Below are 23,398 nucleotides of genomic sequence, written 5' to 3'. Positions count from 1 at the left end.
TTTATTATGTGTGTCTGGCGGTAAGGTCATTAATCGGTGAGCAGCATTTTAAGGTCCTTACGGGGGGGGCGGACCCATTCACGAAAGGGGCCGCCCGCGGGAGGGGCCATTTGGTCTCTCTCAGAACTTCAGGGGCAGGATATGATCTCCATTAATTTAAAGGGTGCGGGGGAGGGAGTCTACGCTTTCCTCAGGCTGGTAGCCACCCCTCAACACTATGACGTCACTAAGGTGCGCGAGTGTCTGGGCCCTCCTGTTATGGTTAAATGGAGTTCGGGGAGCGCACGTGGGTGTAACGTGCCCTGGGTTGCGCATGCGCATCTTCAACGTGAGAGCGCAGCTGTAAAAGGATCTGACACCGGTTGGCGACCTTGCCGTAGGACTTTATTAAAGTTATTAAAAGTATAAAAAATATTAGAATGCAGTTTAATTTTCAGGATGATTAGATTACGTTAGGAGACACGCTGTATTAGCTATTTGTTAAGGTTAGCCCATCATACCATGTCGAAACGGATGTCAATCTAATATTCTGAAAAGTGTGCATTTTAATAATTGTCAGAAATGTTTATTTGATTAAAATTTTTTGATTTGTTTTTATATTTTAATAAATACGGCCAGGGGGGGGGGCCCGTACCCCCCCTTGACTTCCAAAGACCCCCATGTGTTGACTGGTTGAATTGGGTAATTCAGTCGGTGTTCAAGGGGGGAGGTGGCCGGCAGTCCAAGACCATGCGTGTGCGGGCAGCTGCGTGTGCAACTTCGAGTCATTAAAATTAGTTCTTGCTGTTCTGCAAATGACAAGTCGCAGGAAGCTTGGCAGATGTTACAAGGTAGGATTACAAAAATCACGGATTTATTTCCAGCCAACTGTCATATTAAACCAATGGCAGTGTGTTTTTGGCACTCCGTGGTAATAACCAAATAGAGACTCTGCTTTGGATTCTCGTGCTGGGAAAATTTCCGTTTTTTGAGTTTCAAAGAGAACATTTCAGAAAACTAGTGGACGAAGCTGGTGGCAGAAGTAAAAAGAAAAAAACCCCAATAATTATAAATAAATAAATAAAGGAGTATTTTAAACACAGTCTCCCGATAGGAAATCTTAGTTTACATAGTTCTCACGCCTACATAATTGCATGAAAATTATAAACCCAATCGCATGATTTTCAGTCTGGCTGTAGGCACCTTTAGCTGTATGAAATAACTAATGCAAACAACACGCAATATAAGAAACCATTGGCAGTTTGTCTGCCATTGTTTGTTGTAAGTGCAGTTCTAATTTTTGGAACAGCTCATCCTTCAGACATTAATTGATTGAAGAGTCAGCCATGATCAATCAATCAATCAGGGTTTTGTAAAGCGCACTACTAACCCTTGAGGGTATCAATGCACGGGGGTGGGGGGCGGGGTGAGCAGCTCCGTTAGAGTCATTCGAAGAGCCAGGGCTCTAGATCCTTTCTGAATTTGAGCAGCGTCTGGCTTCGTCGGAGTTGAAGGGGGAGTTAGTTCCAGGTCTTGGCTGCAAGGTAGAAGAAGGATCTTCCACCTACTCTGGTTCTGCGGAAACGAGGGACGGTGGCTACGGTGAGGACGGCTGAGCGGAGGTTTCTCTTGGGGACATGGAAGGAGATTTGATTGTTGAGGTATTCGGGTCCGGTGTTGTGGAGGGCTTTGTAGGCGCATGTGAGCAACTTGAAGATTATTTTTTTTGCGACGGGTAGCCCGTTGAGGTCGCGGAGGTGTTGCGTGATGTGGTTGTGTTGTGGGATTTCGAGGATGAGTCTGGCTGCGGCATTCTGGACTGTCCGGAGTTTGTGGAGGAGTTTTTTGTTGATTCCGGCGTAGAAAGCGTTGCCGTAGTCCAGTCTGCTGGTGATGGGTGCGTGGGTGACGGCTCTCCTGGAATCTGGGGGGGGATCCACTTGAACGTCTTGCGAAGTATGCAGAGGGTGTTGAAGCATGCGGAGGATAGAGCGTTGACTGGCGATTCATGGTGAGTGAAGAGACGAGAATGATGCGGAGGTTGCATGCGTGGTCCGTTGGGGTGGGTGGGTTTTCGAGGGCAGGGGGCCACCAGGTGTTGTCCCATGCGGGAGGGGTGGAGCCAAGGATGAGGACTTTTGTTTTTTCCGAGTTGAGCTTCAGGCAGCTGTTGCTCATCCAAGTTGCAATAGCTTTCATCCCTTCTTGGAAGTTGCGCCGGGTGATGTTGGGTTGTCGTTGGCGTAGGAGACTATATTGAGGCCGTGTTTTTGGACGTTGGTTGCGAGAGGGGCCATGTAAACATTGAAGAGAATGGAGCGGAGGGAGGATTCTTGGGGTACTCCGCATCTGATCTCTGTCCGTTCGGAGAGGATGGGCGGAAGTCTTATTCTCTGTGTTCTGCCTGAGCGGAAAGATCGTATTCAGTCTAAGGATTTTCCTTGAATGCCGGCGACGTGGAGTCTGGTGGCTAGTGTGCGGTGGGAGACTGTGTCAAAGGCTGCCGGTCCAGGAGGGTGACAGTGTGGCCTTGGTCGAGAAGCAGGCGTATGTCATCGGTGGCGGTGAGGAGGGCGGTCTCGGTGCTGTGGAATCCAGATTGAGAGGTGTCTAGGACGCTGTTGATTTCTATGTGTGCTAGCTGGGCGTGGACAGCCTTTTCAATGACTTTGGCAACAAAAGGAAGCAGTGAGATGGGCCTGAAGTACTTGAGGTCCGTCGGATCTGCGGAGGGCTTCTTTAGGAGGAGATTGACTTTGGCGCACTTTCAGTTGTCGAGGAATGTGGCATTCTCGAGGGAGCTGTTGATAGTTCGGCGTAGCTCGGGTGCGACGGCACTGTGGAATGTGTTCAACGGGCAGGGGTCAGAAGGTGCTCTGAAGTGGATGCTCTTCATTGTCTTTAAGGTATCTTCTGTGGCGATAGAGGGCCAGGTGAGAAGGTTCTGTTGAATGGCGTCGTTGGGGGTGGCAGTTCCTGCGCTTCCGTGGTCTTGGTTGTCAAAGTTGTTGTAGAACGTCTTGAGGTGAAAGAAGGGCTGAATTTGTTGCAGAGGTCTTGGGAGGGAGGGATGTCGGTTGTTTCGCTGTTTGGTTTGGCAAAGTCCTGTAGGATTGCAAAGAGTTCCTTGGAGTTGTGGGCGTTGGAGAGGATTCTGTCATGGATGAAGTTTTTCTTTGTTGATTTGATGGGTTGGTGGTGTGCTGTGATGACTGTTTTGTAGGTGGAGCGTGCTTCTGCGTTTCTGCTGTTTCTCCACGTTTTCTCCAGTTGTCGGCAGGAGCACTTGGATTCTCGGGGATCTGTGGTGAACCAGTTGGCTTTCTTGTTGTGTTATCTCGTGGTGTTCTGGAGGGGGGCGAGAGTGTTGGTTCAGTTGGCAATCCATCCGTGGAGGTTGCTTGCAGCTGTGTTGGTGTCTGTCATAGTAGGGGGAGGAGTGCAGGTGAGGTGAGGTGTTCTTCAGAGACTTTGTTCCAGCTTCTGCGTGGGAGGTGGCGCGTGTACTTGTGTGCGGTGGGTTTCGTGCTGGAGAAGTGGATGCAGTGGTGGTCTGTCCAGAGCAGTTCCGAATGCTTTTCCCTCCGGCAAAGATGGGGCGAGTGTGTTTCCCACTGTGTGAGTGGGGGTGGAGACCAGTTGCTTTAGTCCTATGTTGGTGAGGTTCTCCAGGAGGACGGAGGTGTTGGGATTGCTGTGGTTGTCCAGATCCAAGTTCAGGTCTCAGAGTTTTATGTAGTCCGTAGAGGTGAGGGCGCACTCCCCTCACCATACCTTGTTTTGAACTCCCCGCGGTGCCGAATTCAGGGCTGCGGCGGGTCGAAGTTCATGGCGCCAGATTCAGAGCGAGCACAAGCCACGCCCACTGACGCTGGCCACGCCCCCTTCCACACTCTTAGAAAATGTGCCCTCCACAAACGCGCAGCGGACGCGCGCAGAAGGCGCGCCTAAGGCAAGCCCGTCTGCGCCCGTCCGCGCCAAGACCGGGCCCAGGGCCACATCCCCTGTCCAAAACAATGGCGAGAAAAGACTACGGAAATACTCCAGTCAAGAACTTCAGAAACTAAGACCACGCGTTCTTTGCGCCCGGATAGACCCACACAAAGAAGGTAAAAACTGTCCTACATGCTCACAAATCTTTGATTTCTCCCCCATGAACAGTCTGGCCATTACTAGAATACCAGAATACAGACAGCACAATCTGAAAATTGCATTGCTTAACGTAAGATCATTAGTCAAACACAACATAGAAACAGCGGAACTAATAGATAATCATAAAATCGATATACTGCTTGTTACCGAAACATGGGCAGATGAAGCCTCAGACGCCGATCTGTCACTGGCCATTCCGGAAGGCTACTCCTTCTCCAGAGCGGATAGAAAAATAAAACGTGGAGGAGGATTAGCAATTATAGCAAAAAAAGACTATAACATCAAAACTTCAGATAAAGGAAGTACCCCAGACTGTGAAACCCTAACATTTCAAATAAAAATTACGAACACATACGTTCAATGGCTTACTTATATATAGACCACCAAGTGCAAAAACGCCGTTGATTGAGCTAATAAGCCAGTTTCTCGAATCCAGTGTGACTAGTTCAGACTACACAGTTTTAGGGGATTTTAACCTCCATCTAGAAAAAATCTCCAACTCGAAGATAGCCCCATTCATTGATGCAATGTCAAACTTTGATCTAAAACAAAAAGTACACATGGATACCCATGTTGCCGGCCACACATTGGACGGTATTTTCACTTCATGTACAAATCTAATAAAAACAGATACCATCCCTATCCCGTGGTCAGACCACAAATTAATTAGATCTACTTTACAAATCAAAGAAAACACCGGAAGACCTTTGGAACATATCAAACAAACAACGTACCTTGATTGGTCCAAACTGGATGATCAGGCATTCATTGATACACTTCAATCATCATACCCGGCACTTCACGAAAATTGTAATATAGCCTGCAAACAATTTAACGAATGGATAGAGAATGCAGTGGAGACAACTGTCCCACGAAAGAAAGCTACTCTAAAAAGAAAAACCCCCTCAAAGCCATGGTTCTCTGAAGCTCTAAAAATCCAGAAACAGACATGTAGAAAAGCGGAGAAAAAATGGAGAACTAACTATGACACCCATCTTAAACAAGAATATAAAGCCACATTAGCATATTATAAAAAACTAATTATAACAGAAAAAAGTAAATACTTTATCCATAAAATCAATGAATCTAAAAATTCAAGCAAAACTCTATTCGACACGGTTAAAAAACTATCAAAATTTGAGAATAACAACTCAGAAGTACTATCTTCAGACTTCTGCAATGTGTTAGGGGAATTTTTTGTCAGCAAAGTATCACTAGTATATGACTCCTTTAAAAACCATAACACAGAATTATCAAAGGGGGACAAAGTACAGACAATTACCCCAGTGAGCAAGGACCCAAACTCTACCGCCTCTTTCCTTTTCACTCCCCCGACAATGGAAGAGATCCAAAAAGAGATCCAAACCATTAACTCGGGGAGCCCAATGGACCCCTGTCCATCCAAAATAATGCATATTTGCTCTGAACAACTGAGTATAATACTAGAAAAACTCTTTTCCCAAATCATTAAAACCAACATCTTCCCCGATGATTGGAAAATGATATCGATCAGACCACTTCTAAAAAAGCCTAACTTGGACGGCGAAAACCCGAACAACTACAGACCAATAGCCAGGATCCCTTTTGCCGCCAAAGTTTTAGAGAAACTACTAAACAAACAATTATCCCGATACCTACTGGACGGCAACTGGTTGGACCATTCGCAGTTCGGTTTCCGTGAAGGGCACGGAACAGAAACTGCTCTCATTACAGCAGTGGAGGAACTCAGGCAAGTACTGGACAACGGATCGAAGGCCGCCTTGATATTACTTGATCTATCGGCGGCCTTCGATACAGTCAGCCACGAAATCCTCATAACACGTCTGAAAACAGCACAACTACATGAATCGGCTTGTGCACTCATCACCTCCTATCTAGAGAATAGAACCTTCTCAATAGAATCGGGAGAGGTAAAATCCAACCAATTTAATCTACCATGTGGAGTCCCGCAGGGCTCTTCAATGAGCCCCACTCTTTTTAATTTGTACGTAACCCCCCTTGCACAACTAATAAGGAACTGCGGCTTCACCCCAATATCCTACGCTGACGATACCCAAATTGTGGTCTCAATAAATAAAGACGTAGAGAACACAGCAGAAAAATTTCAAATCTGCATGGTACAAATCAGCCAATGGATGAAAACAAATTGTCTAAAACTAAACAGGGATAAAAGTGAGGTCATGATATTGGGAGGGGACACAAAAATATGGTCCCACTCATGGTGGCCAAAAGAACTAGGAGGATGTCCCGAACCAACAGAAAAGGTGAAAAATCTAGGAATCACTTTAGATACAAATCTCTCCTTTGATGCCCAAACAAATAAACTGGCATCATCACTGTGGTACATTCTAAAAATGATAAAAAAAATTCTACCCTACCTACCACATGACTCACGTAAGACAGTGGTGACAGCATTAGCTTTGTCCAGACTGGACTACGGGAATGGCCTATATGCTGGAGCTAGGAAGAAAATCTTAGTCAAACTCCAACGTCTGCAGAATGCAGCAGCCAGACTGATATTAGGAATACCAAAATTCGAAAGAATCAGCCATAAACTCAGAGATCTACATTGGTTGCCAATCGAAAAGAGGATACAATTCAAAACATTATGCCTAGCATATAAAGCAATCAATGGAACTGGATCGCAATTTTTAAAAACTCATCTAAAACTATATGAACCAAATAGACCTCTCAGATCCAGCCAAAAGAAGACAATCGCGGTACCAAGATTCAAGAGAGCGAACTGGGGCGGAAGAAGTTTCCTGGTACACACAGCAAGAACCTGGAACCTACTACCGCTAGATATAAAAAACTGTCCATCATTAAAATCATTTAGAAAGGAAGTTAAAACGTGGCTTTTCTCAGCATATCCCTAATTAACATCTTCAAGAGTCAGAGGTAAATCACAGCGCCAAGACGCCCTTGGGCATTCGCGCGCTCTACAAATGGATAAATCAATCAATCAAATCAATCAATAGGGTGCAATGTGGTCGGTAATGTTCTTGATGAAGGGGGTACGGGTCCAGGAGGTCGGTAGGCGAGTGTTCAGCGGAGCATCATTCTGGGGTTGAGCTGGAAGTGGATGTATTCCATGGGGGGGCCAGGCGTCATCAGAGTTGGTGTTTGCGAGTCGGAGGGAGCTTTTGTGGACGATGGCAATTGGTGAGGTCTTTTCGCAGGATCTTGTATCCGTCAGGGATGGCGTTTGCGGTGTCGGGCGTAGCTGGCATTGGTCCAGGTCTCTGTGAGGACGGCTGGCATGTGAGTGTTGAGGTAGTCCCAGATTTCTACAGCGTGTCTGTGCAGGGAGCGTATGCTGAGGTGTATGCATCTCCGTGGCTTGAGTGCAGTGGCATTCGGAGTGTTAGGGGTAGGTGCCTGGGCCCGGAGGTGGGTGAAGGTGCGGCAGCAGTGTCGGCCGGAGGTTGGGTCTTGGCTGTTGCTCAGCATTGAGTGCTGGCAGTTGCTGTTGCATCTGGGGTTGAGTGCTTGGAGACTGCTGGGGTCGTACCGGTGGAGGGGGGTGGGGGGGGGGGGGTGGGTAACTAGGTTCTCTGGCGCTGGTCGCGGACGGTTGCAGACGGGCTTGCCTTTGGTGCACCAGCGGCGCGGCTGCACACTGGCGCCATTAAGTAGGGGTCGAGGGGAGGGTGAAAAGCTGGGAGGCGGAAGCGTCACGCTGGGGGGGAGGTGCTGCAGGGGCAACAGCGGAGGGGAGCATGCGGGAAAAGGGGCCAGAGGAAAAAGAGCAAGAAACAAGAGGCAATGAAAGGAAAAAGCAGAGGAAAGAAAGGCAAACAGAAAAAAGTCAAACAAAAAAAGATGACACACACAGAGCGGACAAGCAGAAGAGCAACCTCATTCACTAGACCAACAGGGATGCGGCCCAAGCAGGAGCCTGTGTGTGGAGGAGGGTCTCGAACACCTACCCTACCTGGCAAGGAGTTTGAGCGGCGCTAAGGGCAGTTCCTCAACAGTGGAGCTGCGCGGGGGAGAGCAGTGACTCTGACCAGGAGGTCAGAGGTAGTACGTATAGCTTCATAGCTTTACAAGCAATACATTGGTGGATTAGGCACATGAGTTTGCACAACTATGGTAGTTCAGTGTGTCAGTGGTGTAACAATAGCCCCCGCTGTGCATGGAGGCCCCTAGCTCCAAGGGGACTCCTCTGGCACTGTACAAGGGTGGGCCTGAGAGTTCTTGACTGGGTTGGTGGCCCCCTCCATACACTGTGCAGGGGCCCCCCTCAAGTTTCATTACACGGCTGCTGTGAGTCAGCCTGTACGGTAGGTGAAGTCAATTCTGGTCATGGAGCTCATAGGATCGTTGCATACTGCACTCCAACATGCTCAAATAAGGCATGTCCTGTTATTTCTGCTGCATTTGCATCAATCCAATTGCTTCTGTCACATTCACATCAGGCCACCCCAGGAAGACACAAAGGCCCCTCTTGGGACGTCAGATGGAGGCTTTGTAAGGCGATTCCTTTGGGTGTGTAGGGCTATTCTTTTTCTCCAGCTTGTACCCCTACATCAGCAGTGGCTGCTCCAAACCCTAATGTGGTGACTGGATTGTAATATACACAGATTTCAAAACAGGACATTAGGTTTCAAGATGGCCACCACATCCGCATTCCGGTTGCAGTTTACAATGGGAATCAGTCTTGTATTAGGCAATCCTGAAGGGTCCAGGTCAGTGCCGTTGATGTGGACCTTTTCAACTGAATATCAATCCTTCACCCATTGCTTGTCAGTCCTGAGATTTGTACTGCTTAGCACAAGTCCTTTCACGTGTCTGCTCTACTTGGATTGTTGGCGATCCAGGATTAGAGTGGAGAATACCCAGGTCTCAGAGAGAAGAATGTGGGAAAGGCAGGTGGGGAGACAGACCTCTGGCTCAGTAGCAGATGGCGTGTATCACAAACCGTGTCACTTAGCCCCAACAGACTTCATTTAAAGCACAAGTGTGCGTTTTCTCTTTTCATTTTTAAGGACGCGACTGGTGCACATACAATGTGGTTCCCAGGTTTTTACCTGCAGAATGTGTTTTTCGCTTTTAATGGATCCTCAAGGTGACCTCATCACCTTTTTGAACACTCACTGGGTTGGTATAATGCAGAATTTAATGGATCCATGGGAAGCCCCTGGACTTTCCTATTCAACCTGTAGACACCACAAGGGCACACCAGGCTTCAAGAACAATAAAGAATATTGCTCAATATCAGCTACATAGGTTTGGTATTGTCCTGTGAGGGGTATCGATTCCATTTTAGTTGACGGTAGTGTACTCAAAATGATGAATCCAACATAGCCTTGCTTGAAGACATTTACTGGGAACAAATAAAACAACAACTTGAAACCTCCTACTTGCAGGCAGGTCCAAATAAACAGACCTGGAAACCCGATTCAAGCATTTCAGCAATGTATCTCTATATCTAACATTCTGGGCTGATCAAGGATGTCAGAGCCACAGAGCATGACCCATCACCCTTCCTCCAAGAACCAGAATAAATACATAACACAATGGACCAACAGATAAAAGACAATTGGAAACACAAGACCAAAAAGGCAAAACAAATGCAGTTGACATATAGAAAATCTGCACAAGAAGAACAGACAGGAAAAACAGTATGAACTCCAAACATGAATCAAAGACTTGACCCAGGCATAATGTCAACAAAAAATCATAGGCAATCCCCACATTGGACTAAGATTAAGCCCCAAACATAGTCTTTAAACCATAGCAGTTACCTTGATTCATCTTTACATTGCAAAACCCCTTGTCTGTGGCTTCTCAACACTTCCCGGCCCATCTTCATTTCCAATTCCTCTAACAGTTAAAGCATCATCCGTGTCCACTCTGACTACATTCTTCCTGACTTCAGTCATAATAAAATGACCAGGGTAACCAAAAACAACCTTACTTCCTTAACAGCCTGGGTTTTTCCACCAGAACTTATTCTCCAACATGCCACACATTCGCTTTGACACCATGTAAAATGGTCGGAAGTTGATGCTTCCGCATCTGTACCGCATTGCTCAGCACCATCCTATTCTTACATCCACATCACAACCCTTCACTATACATCTTGGTTTACATAGATTGTACCCACTGTTTGTCTGCTCTTGAAATTGATCAACCTTAGGGAATAGCTAATCAGGTCAATGGCGCAGTCCTCCTACCCAAAAGGATTACTGGCCAGTTCACATAACTCAATATTGTCCTTCCCATACACATATACCAAATCTTGTACCGCTCTAAATCGAAAGGTGACCCTGAATCAGCCAAAACCACCATTTTTTTTCTTTCCAAATACAACATTGTGCACAGGCATGATTTTGCCAACATCACAATCATCCATTAGGTCCTTAAAATCACTCATATTTAACGTCATATTCTTTACTCCATTCTGGAACTCTTCAATTTGCAGTACAACTCACACCTCCTCTTGTTCTCGATTAAGAACATTCTTACAGGGGGCAGTGTAATGACATCTCTAGCTGTACTTCATGTGGGGGAGTTCTTTGCAAAGCACGAGGGCAATTTGCAAAATGTATATAGCTGCCACATCTGTGGGATTTACATCTGTTGCTACCAGACACAAACGTGGGTTCTTTAACAACGTATTTGTCTTTAAAACATCCTCAATGCTGCCTGTCCCAACCCTTGCAACTTTTAGGAGCCTCTGGTCCTCTTTTTCTCATTTCCCTCACCCGATCTGGCATGCGCTTCTTCCCCTTTATATGGCAATGGCCTGTTTGAGCTCAGGATTTTTAGATAGGAGTTTTTCCTGAATTTTTAGATTATTCATAAAACACTCTGACTGGTCCCTAATTAGAGTTCCCCAAACATACAATTCCATGCCATACTACTTAAGCTTCAAACATAGTTACTTACTTTCATCAGTCTTGCACTACTGACATTAAAAAAACAAGCTTCCGAATGAAAGAAAATGTCTCTTCATCAATCGCCACTAGATATGAATCAACTAATTTTTTCCACCTTGCCCATGGAATTAGGGCTCACCAGTCTTGAAAAGAAACTGTGGTGCATGAGGCATCCTTGTAATTGCCATACCCAAAGGAACTTCAAAAACAATCAACACAACAAGCTCGTTCAATAGCATAAAACAACTAGCTGAAATAATTAACTATAATAACAGGGAGATAACTAAATGGATTGTATGTAGTGCCAATACATTAGTACAATGTCACTTTCCCATGTGCACCAAACTCAAAATAGACAGTCAATGTTCAAGACAATTTACGTGACAGTGCAATGTTTAATACAGATTACAGTATACAGACCTCATTCATCTGAGACTGTTTGCAAATCCACCTAGAACTTTAACACAGCAAAGAACACTCACTGGAATTTCCAATCACGAGCATTATCCAATAAATCTCCTCCTATAGCCTGACGAGGCATTTAGCAAATCTATGTATGGGGGTGATAATTTAATATGAATGGTTGTGATTCAAATTACAACATAATCTAATGATTATGTTAATTTTAAAACAATTATTACATGACGTGGAGGTATGCCCAAGATGGCAGCCGTTGCCGACGCAGCTTGAGGAGTTCCACAGTCCACCCGTCGAGTATCCAGCATTTCTCCTGCCCATCCCGCTGCTGCATGTTGGCACCACTGCCCCCCGGACAGAGTCGAGAGTGGGGGGCAAGAGGAGCAGAGTTCTGCGGCAGGGGGCACTGATTTTGTGACTTCCTGGTGCCTGCAGCCTGGGCGGATCAGGCCGCGCGCTGGGAGTGACCAGCTTGGTTGGGCCTCACGCTGAGGGTTGGATCATGCCTGGGGCCTACTCGTTGGAGACAGGGGTAGACTGCGTGCGCCTTGATGGCCCGAGCCTAGCTGAGCGAGGCGTTGGTGATCAGCGGACAGAGTCCGCTGCAACAGGGCTGCGCCTGAGGTCTCCTGTGACAGCTGATCTCCCCGCGGGGACACCTGGAGAAAGCGGGGATTGTCGGCTCGGCTAAATTGCCTGGGCCTACACTCAGACTACGCGGATGCAGTGAGTAGACTGAGCGCCTAACACTGGGTCGCTTTTGCATCACTACATCTGGCTCTGGCCACGGTTAGGAGTTCGGTGGAGCTATGGATCGAGTTGGCTAGCCGGGCCCCCGGGGGTCCTGTACCGTGATCTGGTCAGGGCCGGTGAGTGCAGTGGGAAGCCAGGAAGACCCCTTTGTGGGACGGGCCCTACTGGGAGTCCCGGCGCATTGCTAATGAAGAGTTGCTGTGGACACTGATTCCTCTACCCGTTGGACGCAACAAACGCTACTGAAGACCAGAGGAGGGTGGAAATCGCCTCAATAGAGACACCTGGACTCCGTTGTACTGATCCAGAACCGATATTGGCCACGAGGTAGGGAACGACTCCCACCTGGGGTAGCCCGGATCTATGGCATCTTCTCCCTAACGTCCCTTCTGTGGCTGGGTGACCCCCGGCGATCCTTGCGATTATCGCCATTGTGGAAATGTACTGGTAGATTGCACCACGGGACTGGTAAAGTGGATAGGAGACTGCTGTGGTAATAGGGATGTTATCTCAGCTACTATTTGCATTTTACTATACGTTCTCTACCTGGCATTGACTAAACAGCTCCGCTAATTTGCCTCTTGGATGACTAGGCGGCGCCCACGCTCTTGGATAAATGCCATAACAGAGTTGTTGGTGCACGCAAGTCTGTAGGTGCGCTGAAAGGGAATTTGGTGATTGTACGTCGTGCATTCGGGGGCCATCGCGGTGGGCTGCACTGGGATCTGCCATTGCTCACCTGAGGCGGTTCTCCTGGATATGCAGCCCGCCCCTAAGTTGTGTTGCTCTGTGCAGATAGTGATGTCATATTCGTGACACATTGATTCCGCTCATACTTATTCCGCTACTAGGAACGTATAGACATGGCAAGGACAGACCACGGAGAGGGGCTCAACAAATGAAGATGGGTCAGTACACGGCCCAGGGGGGCCGCCTCAAAGACAGATACCCTATATGAGTCTCTCCCAGGGTGCAAAAAAAAGCAGGCTGATCCTACTGGAGCCCAAATACTTACATCTATAGAGGCCTCTAGCGTGGTCGTGCAGGACAAGATTGATGCGATGTCCCTAGATGTCTGGCTTTTACGAGTTGACCTTCGCACTGCAATGGAAAGATCCCTTGCCACTGAACAGGCTGTGACTGAATTGCTAGGGAGATCTCTCCCTTGAAGGCGGCCCACACTGATTTATCCGTCAAAGTCTGGAACGGCGAGCTGAGGATGCAGAGGGCCGTTCGCGAAGATGTAATCTTCGATTTGTTGGATTTTCGGAGGGGGCGGAAGGGGGAACCCCGGTACTTTTTCTTGAGAAATTGATTAATTAAGCATTCCTTATGGTGGAACTGTCTGCGATCTTTGTGATCGAACATGCACATCGGGCACTTGTACCGCCTCCCCTTGTGGGTGCCCTGCCCTGAACTCTTATCGCAAAGGTCCTCAACTACAGGGATTGTGACTGTATCCTCACAGCCACCCGCCGAGAGGGCGACCCCACCTTCGAAAATCATGTAATTCGAATTTTTCCAGACTACACACGTCTGGTGCAGCAACAGAGGGTGTCCTTTGATGGCTGAAGCAGAAATTGAGGGCGATGAATCTCCAGTACATGCTTCCTTATCCCGCTAAGCTGAGAGTCATACATGGAGACCGTGCCCTGGTTGGAGGTGCGAGGCGAAGGGAGAACTTTGCACTGGGGATGGCGGTTGCACAGGTCTGGCTCAAAAAAGGGCACGGAAATATGGTGCACGGGGAAGACTAGCCAGGTGAGCTTCTTGTTTGACCCAGCGTGAGTTGAGGCCAAGGCCAGGAGGGTGCTGTTGGGGCGATTCACAGCATGACAGTACCACACACCAGCCCAACCTGACGCTGAGTATTTTTCAATGGCTGATTGTGAAGTGCACGGAAGCATGATGATTAGCGCAATTCACTGTCTATTGAGTGCCTGGGTGGTGACTGGTGTTGTTTTATATTTTTTCCAAGCTGTGATTTATTGTTCATCCTTCACCTTCGTTGGGTGTGTGGGCATAGTTTCTGTGTATTTATGGGGATTGGGGACATGGGATGTTATGAAGGAGTTGGAAATAATTGGGGATACAGAACTTGATTTTGCTGTATATACCCGAGGGGTCTGGAGTTTCAGTTTTTAATCTTATGTTTTTTGGTGGCAGCGATGGTGGCGTAGAGGTGGGAAGACGGAGCAGGGGTGACCCCCGGTTATGAGAGATGGGGCAATTTAAATTTGTAACGTGGAATGTGCTGGGGCTCAACTCTTTTATGTAGCGTTACAGGGTCCAGACCTACCCACACAGACAGGGGTCCCATGTAGCGATGTTGCAGGAGACACACCTGTCAGACCCCAAAAGTTACATAGGAAATGGAGGGGACAGATGTTCTCCGCCACTTACTCCACATATGCAAAAGGGGTGGTGATTTGGGGGGCCCCACAGGTCCTGTTCCAAGTATATGGCTATAGTGGGAAGATATGGGGTGGTGCATGGCACACTAGATGGTGTGGCAGTCTGTCTGATGAAAATCTATTCCCTGAATGGAGATAATAGCGAGTTTTACCTGCATCTAGAGAAGCTGCTATTTCCTTACTTGGTTGTGCCGATAACATGGGCAGGAGATTTTAAGTGTGTGCTGGACGGTAATTTGGATAGACATCCCCGAGGCTGCATACTTAGCCCAATATGACGGCAGCTTTGCTGAAAGTGATGGATCGCTTACACTGCATCAACATCTGGTGTGAGATGCACCCTGAAGTGAGAGGATATACTTCCTACACGCCCTCCAGAGCTGTTTCTAGTAGACTTGTTCGTTTTTTCACTCAAGGGGAGGCCTCTTATTGGTCAGTTTCCTGTCAGACCATGCCCCGGTACTATTGGAGTGGGGGTTAGACCAGAGCAGACTGGGGGTTCCATTGAGGTGCCAGCATCCGGAGGCTCTACGAGATAGTGTTCCAGGAGTAGATTAGGGTGCCATCGCAGGATTTGTTTTACCCCAATTGGTCATCCACAGCCAGTAGGGGAGTGGAGTGGGATACTCTAAAGGTGGTGACACGAGGAGAATGTTTGTCTAAAGTTGGGGTTTCACAGCGACGTCTGGAGAGGGAGCTTACCGAGGTGGAGGACGCGCTGGACGAATTGCAGCATAGGGGACAAGAGCCAGAGCCACGCAACAAATCACTTCTGCGGGAAAAGTGCTGAGTTGAAGAGGTGTGGGACAGGCTAGACTGCTTCACTAGGCGAGAATACCGCCAGCTATTGCCTAGAGAAGGCAACAAGTGAGGGAGACTGTTGGCGTGGCTGCTGAAGCGGAAACAACCTCCCCCTCATACAGACGTTAAGGCGCTCTGATGGTACCACCTGCTGCGAGACCATCTGGCTGCAGGCCCTTGTGCTGCTCTGACTGAGGTTCCAAAGTTTCTAAACGATGTGCTCCTCCCCCGCCTCAGTGAGGAACAGGCGACTGATATGGGCATTGCGATTCAACTTGATGAACTGCGGGAGGCAGTGCAGAGTATGGCACGCTGTAAATCCCCGGGACCTGATGGCCTCCCGGTAGATTTTCACCAGACCTATGCTAACCTACTACTTTCCCGATTATTGGAGACCTTGCAAGAGGCCAAGCGATTAGGAGTTTTGCCACAGTCTATAAGAGAGGCGCAGATTGTTATGCTCCTGAAGCCTGGAAGGACGTGTACGACCCTGGCTCATACAGACCTCGGTCGATGTTGGAGGTCAATGCCAAATTGCTCGCAAAGGTATTGCAGACAGTCTGGGCAGAGTGGTAACACACCTGGTCCACGAAGACCAATGCGGATTCATGCCGGGAAGAAGGTCACACATGAATGTATGTTGCCTCTCAGGCAGCAGTTGTCGCCCTGGACATCGAGAAAGCGTTTGACACCATACGGTGGGAGTATCTGTGGAAAGTTTTGAGGAGAATGGGGCTGGGTCGTGAGTTTATATCCTGGGTCCGCCTCCTCTATTGCCAACCGAGGGCTCGAGTCCGTAATGGTGGCCTGATATCAGAGAGCCTGTTCACTGAGAGGGGCACAAGGCAGGGGTGTCTGTTGTCCCCGCTTCTTTTCGCCCTGGAAATGGAACCAATGGCGATATGGCTACGGCGGGATATGGCCCAGTGGGGTATCACTGTTGATGGTCGTACCCATGTAATCTCTTTGTATGCAGATGATGCCCTTCTCTACATTTTCCAACCAGAAGAGGCAGTACCTGCATTCCTGGACATTTTGGCATCCTTCTGAACAGTATTAGGCCTACATATTAACAGCTGGAAGTCAGTCATATTCCCACTGGCATGGGGGGATGTTGTGGATCTCCCCACTGTGGAGCTTGGTTGGGAGTGTGACCATTTTCGCTACCTGGGCATACAGGTGGCTCACTTGCTGGATGCTCAGTATTCCCTCAACATGGGAGCAGTCATTTCAGGTTTGAAGGAATCCATCCGGTTCTGAAACAGACACCCCCTCTCGGTTGTGGGACGAGTGGCCCTGGCAAGGATGGTTATGCTTCCCCGTTGTCTTTCCGCCCTCCAGAACTCCTTCTGCTGTATCCCAAAATCCACTTTTGACACCTTGAACAGTCTCCTGGTCTCGTTGGTGTGTGCCGGAGGACGCAGCAGGGTAGAACTTGAGATACTCAAGTTGGATATGGATTTTGGGGGTCTAGGTCTTCCGGACTTTAGACTCTATTACTTTGTGGGGCTGCTGCAGTATGCGGCGCAGTGGTGTGCTGAGGGCCTCAATGTAGAGAAGGGGTGGGAACGACTAGGGCTGCAGGGTCGGCAAAAGGCGGTTGTGCCCGTTTCCCCAATATACCACAAATGGTGTCCTAACTTGGCTTCCGACATGTTTCATTATTCCCGCAAACTGCACTGTCTTGGTCTGCTGCCGAGGTGGTGACTCTTGAAGACCGCCCACTTCAACATAATGTAGTGACCCTCACTGGAGAGTAGACGGCCTTGACCTTGTACATTCTGAATTCTCAGCCTGCCGCTCTATAATTCTGTTTTCTTTTTGGGCCGGGCTGCGCCACCAGTCGCTGCCAAGGTTCTCACTCTTCTTTTTTCTTGTTTCTTTTATAACAAGTTATATTAGCTAATTCTGCACAAATTCCTTCTTTGTAGGGACTGTTCTGTGTGCCGCACAATTGCCACGCGCCAAGCAAAGAAGCTACTGAGCGGAGCATATGATTATCAATGCAGACCGCTGTGACACAATGTACTGCTACTTAGCTTTTCCTGAACCCTCTCTGATGCACTGCGAACTGAAGGGTTAACATGTTTGCGATGTCTGTGCAGTACTGAAATAAAAACAAGTTAAAAAAAGTATTACATGACGTGTATCTCAAAACTCCAATAAATCTTACTGTATGGCAATAGACATCAAGACTAAATATAAGACGATTTTTTTTTCAGAAAATAGGATTTGTCCCGCTTTCAGCCCATTTATGGTCAAAGTCCTTAATTTCCATTATATGTATCAGCTAAAAAATACCAGGATGCGAAATGTGACCGAAAAAAAAGTACTGACTGGTGGAGGGTGTCATACGTCATATGAGGCACTTGGGAGCTAAGCTGAATACATATAATTATAGTCTGGAAAAGCCACTAACAGGCACAACCTCAGCCTGGTTAAAAACAGCCTAAAAAGGAGTGCGATCATATGCAAGGGCCTCTAAATGAAGTATAGTCTGAAAAATGTGTGCCCTTGCTTAGCACAGTGCATGCACGGACATAATATAGATTTGGAAGGGCAGTTTAAAAGGCACTGAGATGGTATCGGATAAATATATATCATTGCCCTGCCCACCTAAGAGTGAAGAATATCTACTATTTGTTCAACAGCTTTATAAACTGCACGTACGTGCTGAGATTTGCATTGCAGCCTAATACATAACGCAAACATTTCTCACTGTTTTACAAAATGATCAAATATATCGACATGGATACGTTTTTCCTTTAAATTAAAAAAAAAATAGGGAAACGGCAGTACAGCGTAGCCATGCTTCCGATTTTCCGTTTACAAACGCAGACGTTGGATATGGTTAGAATAAATGGTAAAAATCAATCTCACCCAGTGTTGCAGCCACCAGCCAGCAAAACTGCAACCTCCTCAGCACCTCCATGCCAGCTGCCTTCGAAAACAATGTAAAATAACGAAGGGTGCTTTAAAAATGAAACATACAAAATCAAGAGAAGTCTAGGATAGGCGATGGGGTGTGATTTGCATCGGTGCAGGGAGCCGCTCCCGCCTCCTCCTCGCCAGGCAGTCACGTCCTCTCCCTGACAGCAGACTTCAATCCCCGACTCTGGCAACTGCAAGAACCAGCCAAGAAAAATACTACGACATCTAAACGATGCTATAAACACAGGTTCATTTCGGGGTGAAATAACTGTGATAGAAAAAGATTTAAAGCTAAAAACGAAAGCAGAAGCAGCCTGCAGCTTGGCCCTTCCCACTTTCTTTCCCTTTTGGTTTGTCCCCGCCCAGTCTCATGTTACTTAATTAAATTGTTCAGAGAGGTGTCTTATTGCGTCACGATTGCCCAATGCCCTTACATCATTCGGTGGTATCAGAGCAGTGAGATGTTGCAAAGGACTGGGAAGAGGCTAAAATTAACCGTTTTTCACAGGACCCGTTTCACCACCCCCATCACACCCCTACCCCTTAAAAAAAAAAAGTTGATGCTGCTTTTGTCAAAATGGTACATTTCCAAAGACCTAGAAAAGGAAGAGAAAACTATTGTAAATAGTCAAATGTGCTTCTCGTTACACACCACACATCAAAAGAAACTGGAATAATATACTGTCTTTATAAATGCAACTTCTGTACATGTAGAACCTCCATTGTATGAGGGTTTCAGTAAGAATAGCGCCACCAGCAGCTGGCACTTCTTGACACAGTGTGGCACAGACAGACATCGTTTCAACGGCCGCCGAGGAGCCCGCCTTTTTTCCCCATGGAGAGTCTGGGTGACTACGACAGCCTCGGCCAGCCAGCGGCTAGACACATTTGATTTACACGTCAGTGATGTGAAAGCGAGGGTTGACACGCAGGAAACGCTTTTTTCACAAACGAAAATATGGTAGCCATTTTACAATTCACTGATTACCGCTTAAGATACGTTATAGGCTAGCTTTCTTTGAACTGGAAATGTTTTAAACTATATATTTTATATGAAAAATAGATATGATGTAATACTTCACTCTGTTGCATAGTAGTTTCATAAAGCATAATTTATTCAACATTTTGAAAAGTAGTACGGTTTCGTATCTAATTTAACTATAATGATTTTAATTTAAAACCGTTGGGCGTGGTTTTACAATTTTGCCTTTTTACATCCGGCTGGAATGGATCACTGAAATTCCGAGACGGCTGCCTCTGTTAGAGACTGGCTGCGCATATCTTTCTTCTGTGTCGGTTCTTCGTTTTATATTTAAATCAGGCTAGCAACCATCACCCCCTGCTTTTCACTCTATCCTTTCATTCTGTATCAGGGTGATTGTCAGCAGTTTATGAGTATGAGGGAAACTGCTACAGTAATTTACTAAGGGGGGGGGGGGGGGGTTACCTTAGCATATTAGCATTTTCACTGGGGCGACAGGCAATATGTATTTATTTATATTTAACCACTTCTCTGCTAGGACCCCAGTGCTAAGTCTTTTTTGGGCTATTTGGGTTAGTTCACGCATGACTGACCCCTGTAACTTTCTGTCCACATAAGGTAGCCATGCTAAATTTGCAACCTTTCCGTTAAACATCTTGAGGATTCTAAAGGTACCCAGGGTTTGTGTATTCCCCTGGAGGGGACCGAGAAATTGGCAAAAATACAGCAAATTTTGAGTGTGTTTTCCAGAAACATGGGAAAAGTGCTGCAAAAGAAAGTGTATGTTTTTTTCCCTGCAGAAGGTATCAACAAAGGGGTTGTAGTGCTAAAATCGGCATCTTCCCAGCTTTCAGGAACAGGCAGACTTTTGTCAGAAAACCAAAACTTTCTACACAGTTTTGACAGTTTACATTGCCTATTTTTCCTATGATTTGTGCTTTCAACCTCCTTCAAGTTAGTGGTTGAAATGGATGTGAAAGCAATAATGTATCCCGCTACTATATATTTCTAAAAAGTAGACAATATTACTAATTTAGCAAGATGTCACTTGTTCTTCAAGGTTTTTATTTATAGAAACTAACAGTTGAAATAAAAAATATTGAAATTGAAATGAAAAAAACTGCCATTTGTGCCAACGTTTTCACCTGTAACTTCTTTGAAGTATGGCAGATTTTTGAAAGCAATATACCGTTGCGTCCACTGGACCTTTCTGGTTGCAGGGAAATATAGGCCTTGTAGGTTCACCAAGAACCCAAGGAACACAGAGCCAATAACTGAGCTGCGTCTTGCAATGGTTTTTCATTGTGTACCGGGTATGTGGCAATTCATTTGGTGAAATATAAAGAGTGAAAAATAGGTATCAAGGAAACCTTTATATTTCCGAAATGGGAACAAAATATAGAGTTCAGAAGCAGTGGTTATTTCTAAACAAAATGTGTTCAGAGCACCACCACTATAAAACAATTGCAAGGTCCATATTTTCTGTGGGTCTTTTCAGTGGTGTTCAACAGTATACATTGGTAGGTATACAAAAAAGCCAATGGAAAGTTCCAAATTCTTTATTTGTTCACAATCCAGCTCGAACACAAAGCCGACACGTGTTTCGTTGAGAGACGAATTTTTCAAGGCTTAAACAGAGCTGTAGTTAGAAAGAAGGTAAACAGCATGAAGCGTTGGTATACTTATCGTCATCAAAGGAAGTAAATTAGTCCAGGACTTTGGCCAAAGACAAACTCGCGTTCCACCCACCCAGCATTCCCCAAAATCTTTCAATAAAAATGGCACCTCGTTTATGTGGGTAGGCCTAGTACCCGCAATAGGAAACAGTCCAAAATGTAACGTGGATCCCACATTTTCCAGCAAAAACTGACCCTTTGCTTCGCAATGTGCCTAGCTGTGAATGTTGGACCCTAACTCTGCCAGTACCTAGGGAAACCTAGCAAACCTATACATTTTTGAAAACTAGACACCCAGGTAAATTCAGGATGGGGTGACTTTTGTGCCTCCACAGGACCTTTGTGCTGGTGTGGTGATCCCAGACAGAAATGTAGGGAAAATGTTGATGTCTCCGCAATACGTTTTGGGCCCTTTTACTACTGTTCAGACTGCCAAGGGCAGTGGACTGATTATGCCTAAGATTCCAGTGCATCCACATGTGCACCCTTGGCCCAGACCTCAGGCTGGGCACCTGGTCATTAAACTGACCTTGTGTCCCAACCATCCAGGCGGGGGAAAGGGGAAGTCAATGCACCACGCGGTACCTGGTGGCAGCTCCCCTGAGCTTCCTGTCCTTTCTGTCTGTAGCCTGAAGGACAAAGGCTCTTTCTTACTTGGGCCCTTGTCTCTGGAACAAACTGCCTGCTACCCTCAGGCTTTTTACTAATCATCTAGCATTTAGGAAACTGTTGAAAACTTTCTTGTTTCAAATGTAGCTCCTTCTCTAGATCTTAAGAGTATTGCTTTCAACCTGCTAGGTGAATTGAGCGCAGAGATACTCCTTCGGGAGTCGATTCCAGCGCTATATTAGCCTATAAATAAGTAAATAAATAAAATGACATGTGCAGCCAGGGAAAAAAGCCTGCCTTAGATGATAATATCCATTGGAGGGCTGCTCGGCTTCTTATAAAACCCTTGCCCAGAATCAGGTCACCCCAGAATGATTAAGTTCAGGCTTCCCCACAAGCATGAGATGGGCTAGGGAGTACAGAGATAGGGCTCTTTTTTTCTTCCTGCAGTCTTGAGGCAAGTTGCTCTGAATCCAGGACAGGGGATGGCTATCCCAGGCCAAGCAATACTTTATAGCACCCCAGAACCGTCACAGTGTAGGAGGATTCTGATTTAAAGGTGTTCACTCATAATCCCACAGATAGTGAGCAACTGTCTTTTTGTTTTTTTCTACACAGCCTAGAAGAGAAGGACCAGGACAGGCAAGAAAAAGTAGCTAAAAAGCCAAAATAAAGGTATGGAATGAGAAGAGGCGGCAGGTGACGTGAGGAAGTGGCGCTAGAGCTGAAAACAGAGGAAAAGAGTTTGGTTTGAGAAGTGTAGACCAGGAGGGGTGCATGATAACAAGGGCAGAGGAATAAAAAATAGAAGAGATGACGGCACTGAGTGGAAAAGACAATGGAGGGCAGCAATAAGTATAGGAAGAAAGGGAACAGGGGTGGGGAGACGCCTATGAAACATAAACACGGAAGAGCAAAACCTGGACAAATTCAAAAGACTTCAAATGAAATAAAGGGACAGAAAAAACCCTAGAGAATAGCAAGCCAGCTTCTAAGACATTCTCATCAAGAAAGCCTTTCAGCAGGTTAGTTTTATCAGCCTCATGAATTCCTTTCAAAGTGGAAATTACGATTAAACTAGTTCAACGGAAATAGTGATCAGAATCAGTTTCAGCAGCTGTAGATCAATTTAACTACCATAAGCCAATTCAAGGCAGATATTAAAGTTCTCATATATGACTGAAATATCACTCACCACTGTCTGAGATCTAGCAAAGGCTGGGACTATTTGTCAGGGATACAAGCTGAGTTCAGGAAAAAACAAGATAATGGGGCGATTGATCTATTCTGGGACAAAGTATGGTTAGAGAATAGGTTAGATATAAACAAAAGAGTACCTGGAGGCTGGGACGGAGGCGGGACAGAAACAGGTTAGGACAGGCAGTGAATAGGGAACAGGATGTATGTAGGGGAACTATGAAGCTAACGTAAGTACAATTGACAGGAACATAAATGCAAGGAAACAATAGGCAAACTATGATAAATTATAGATTGTTTGCTCCTCCGAAGTGATCTCTCTTTGAGGTGAAAAAGATCTTACAAGAAGGCAAGGCACAGATCAATCTTACAGTGTTCAAGGAGGCACTCAGGGGCTCCTATGGAGAAGGAGTGCTGGGTGGATCTCTGTGCCAAAAGCTCAAGCCTTAGAGTCTGACTTCCACCCTGGGAAGCAATGAAAGCCAGATAATCATGTAAACATATAAGAAGACAAAGGAGAACAGTGGAAGGCACACAGATGTTGAAACTGGGCTCAGGGAAATCTGAACTGGAATAAGGGTCAGGATTCACAGGACTGAA

The 23,398-nt window shown here is 46.5% G+C and overlaps 1 protein-coding gene across 1 annotated transcript in view; it reads right to left on the bottom strand.

Moving 5' to 3' along the window:
* IGSF8 (immunoglobulin superfamily member 8) overlaps positions 1-18,694 on the bottom strand; it is a 185,631-nt gene extending 166,937 nt beyond the window's left edge. The window contains exon 1 of the mRNA XM_078671220.1: positions 18,284-18,694. Coding sequence (XP_078527346.1) covers positions 18,284-18,335 — 52 coding nt within the window. The 5' untranslated portion in view covers positions 18,336-18,694. The remainder of the gene's footprint in view (positions 1-18,283) is intronic.
* Positions 18,695-23,398: the final 4,704 nt, after the last annotated feature.

This window comes from Lissotriton helveticus, chromosome 12 (assembly GCF_964261635.1).
Source record: "Lissotriton helveticus chromosome 12, aLisHel1.1, whole genome shotgun sequence".
Taxonomy (NCBI): Eukaryota; Metazoa; Chordata; class Amphibia; order Caudata; family Salamandridae; genus Lissotriton; species Lissotriton helveticus.
This window is presented reverse-complemented; position numbering and strand designations above follow the sequence as displayed.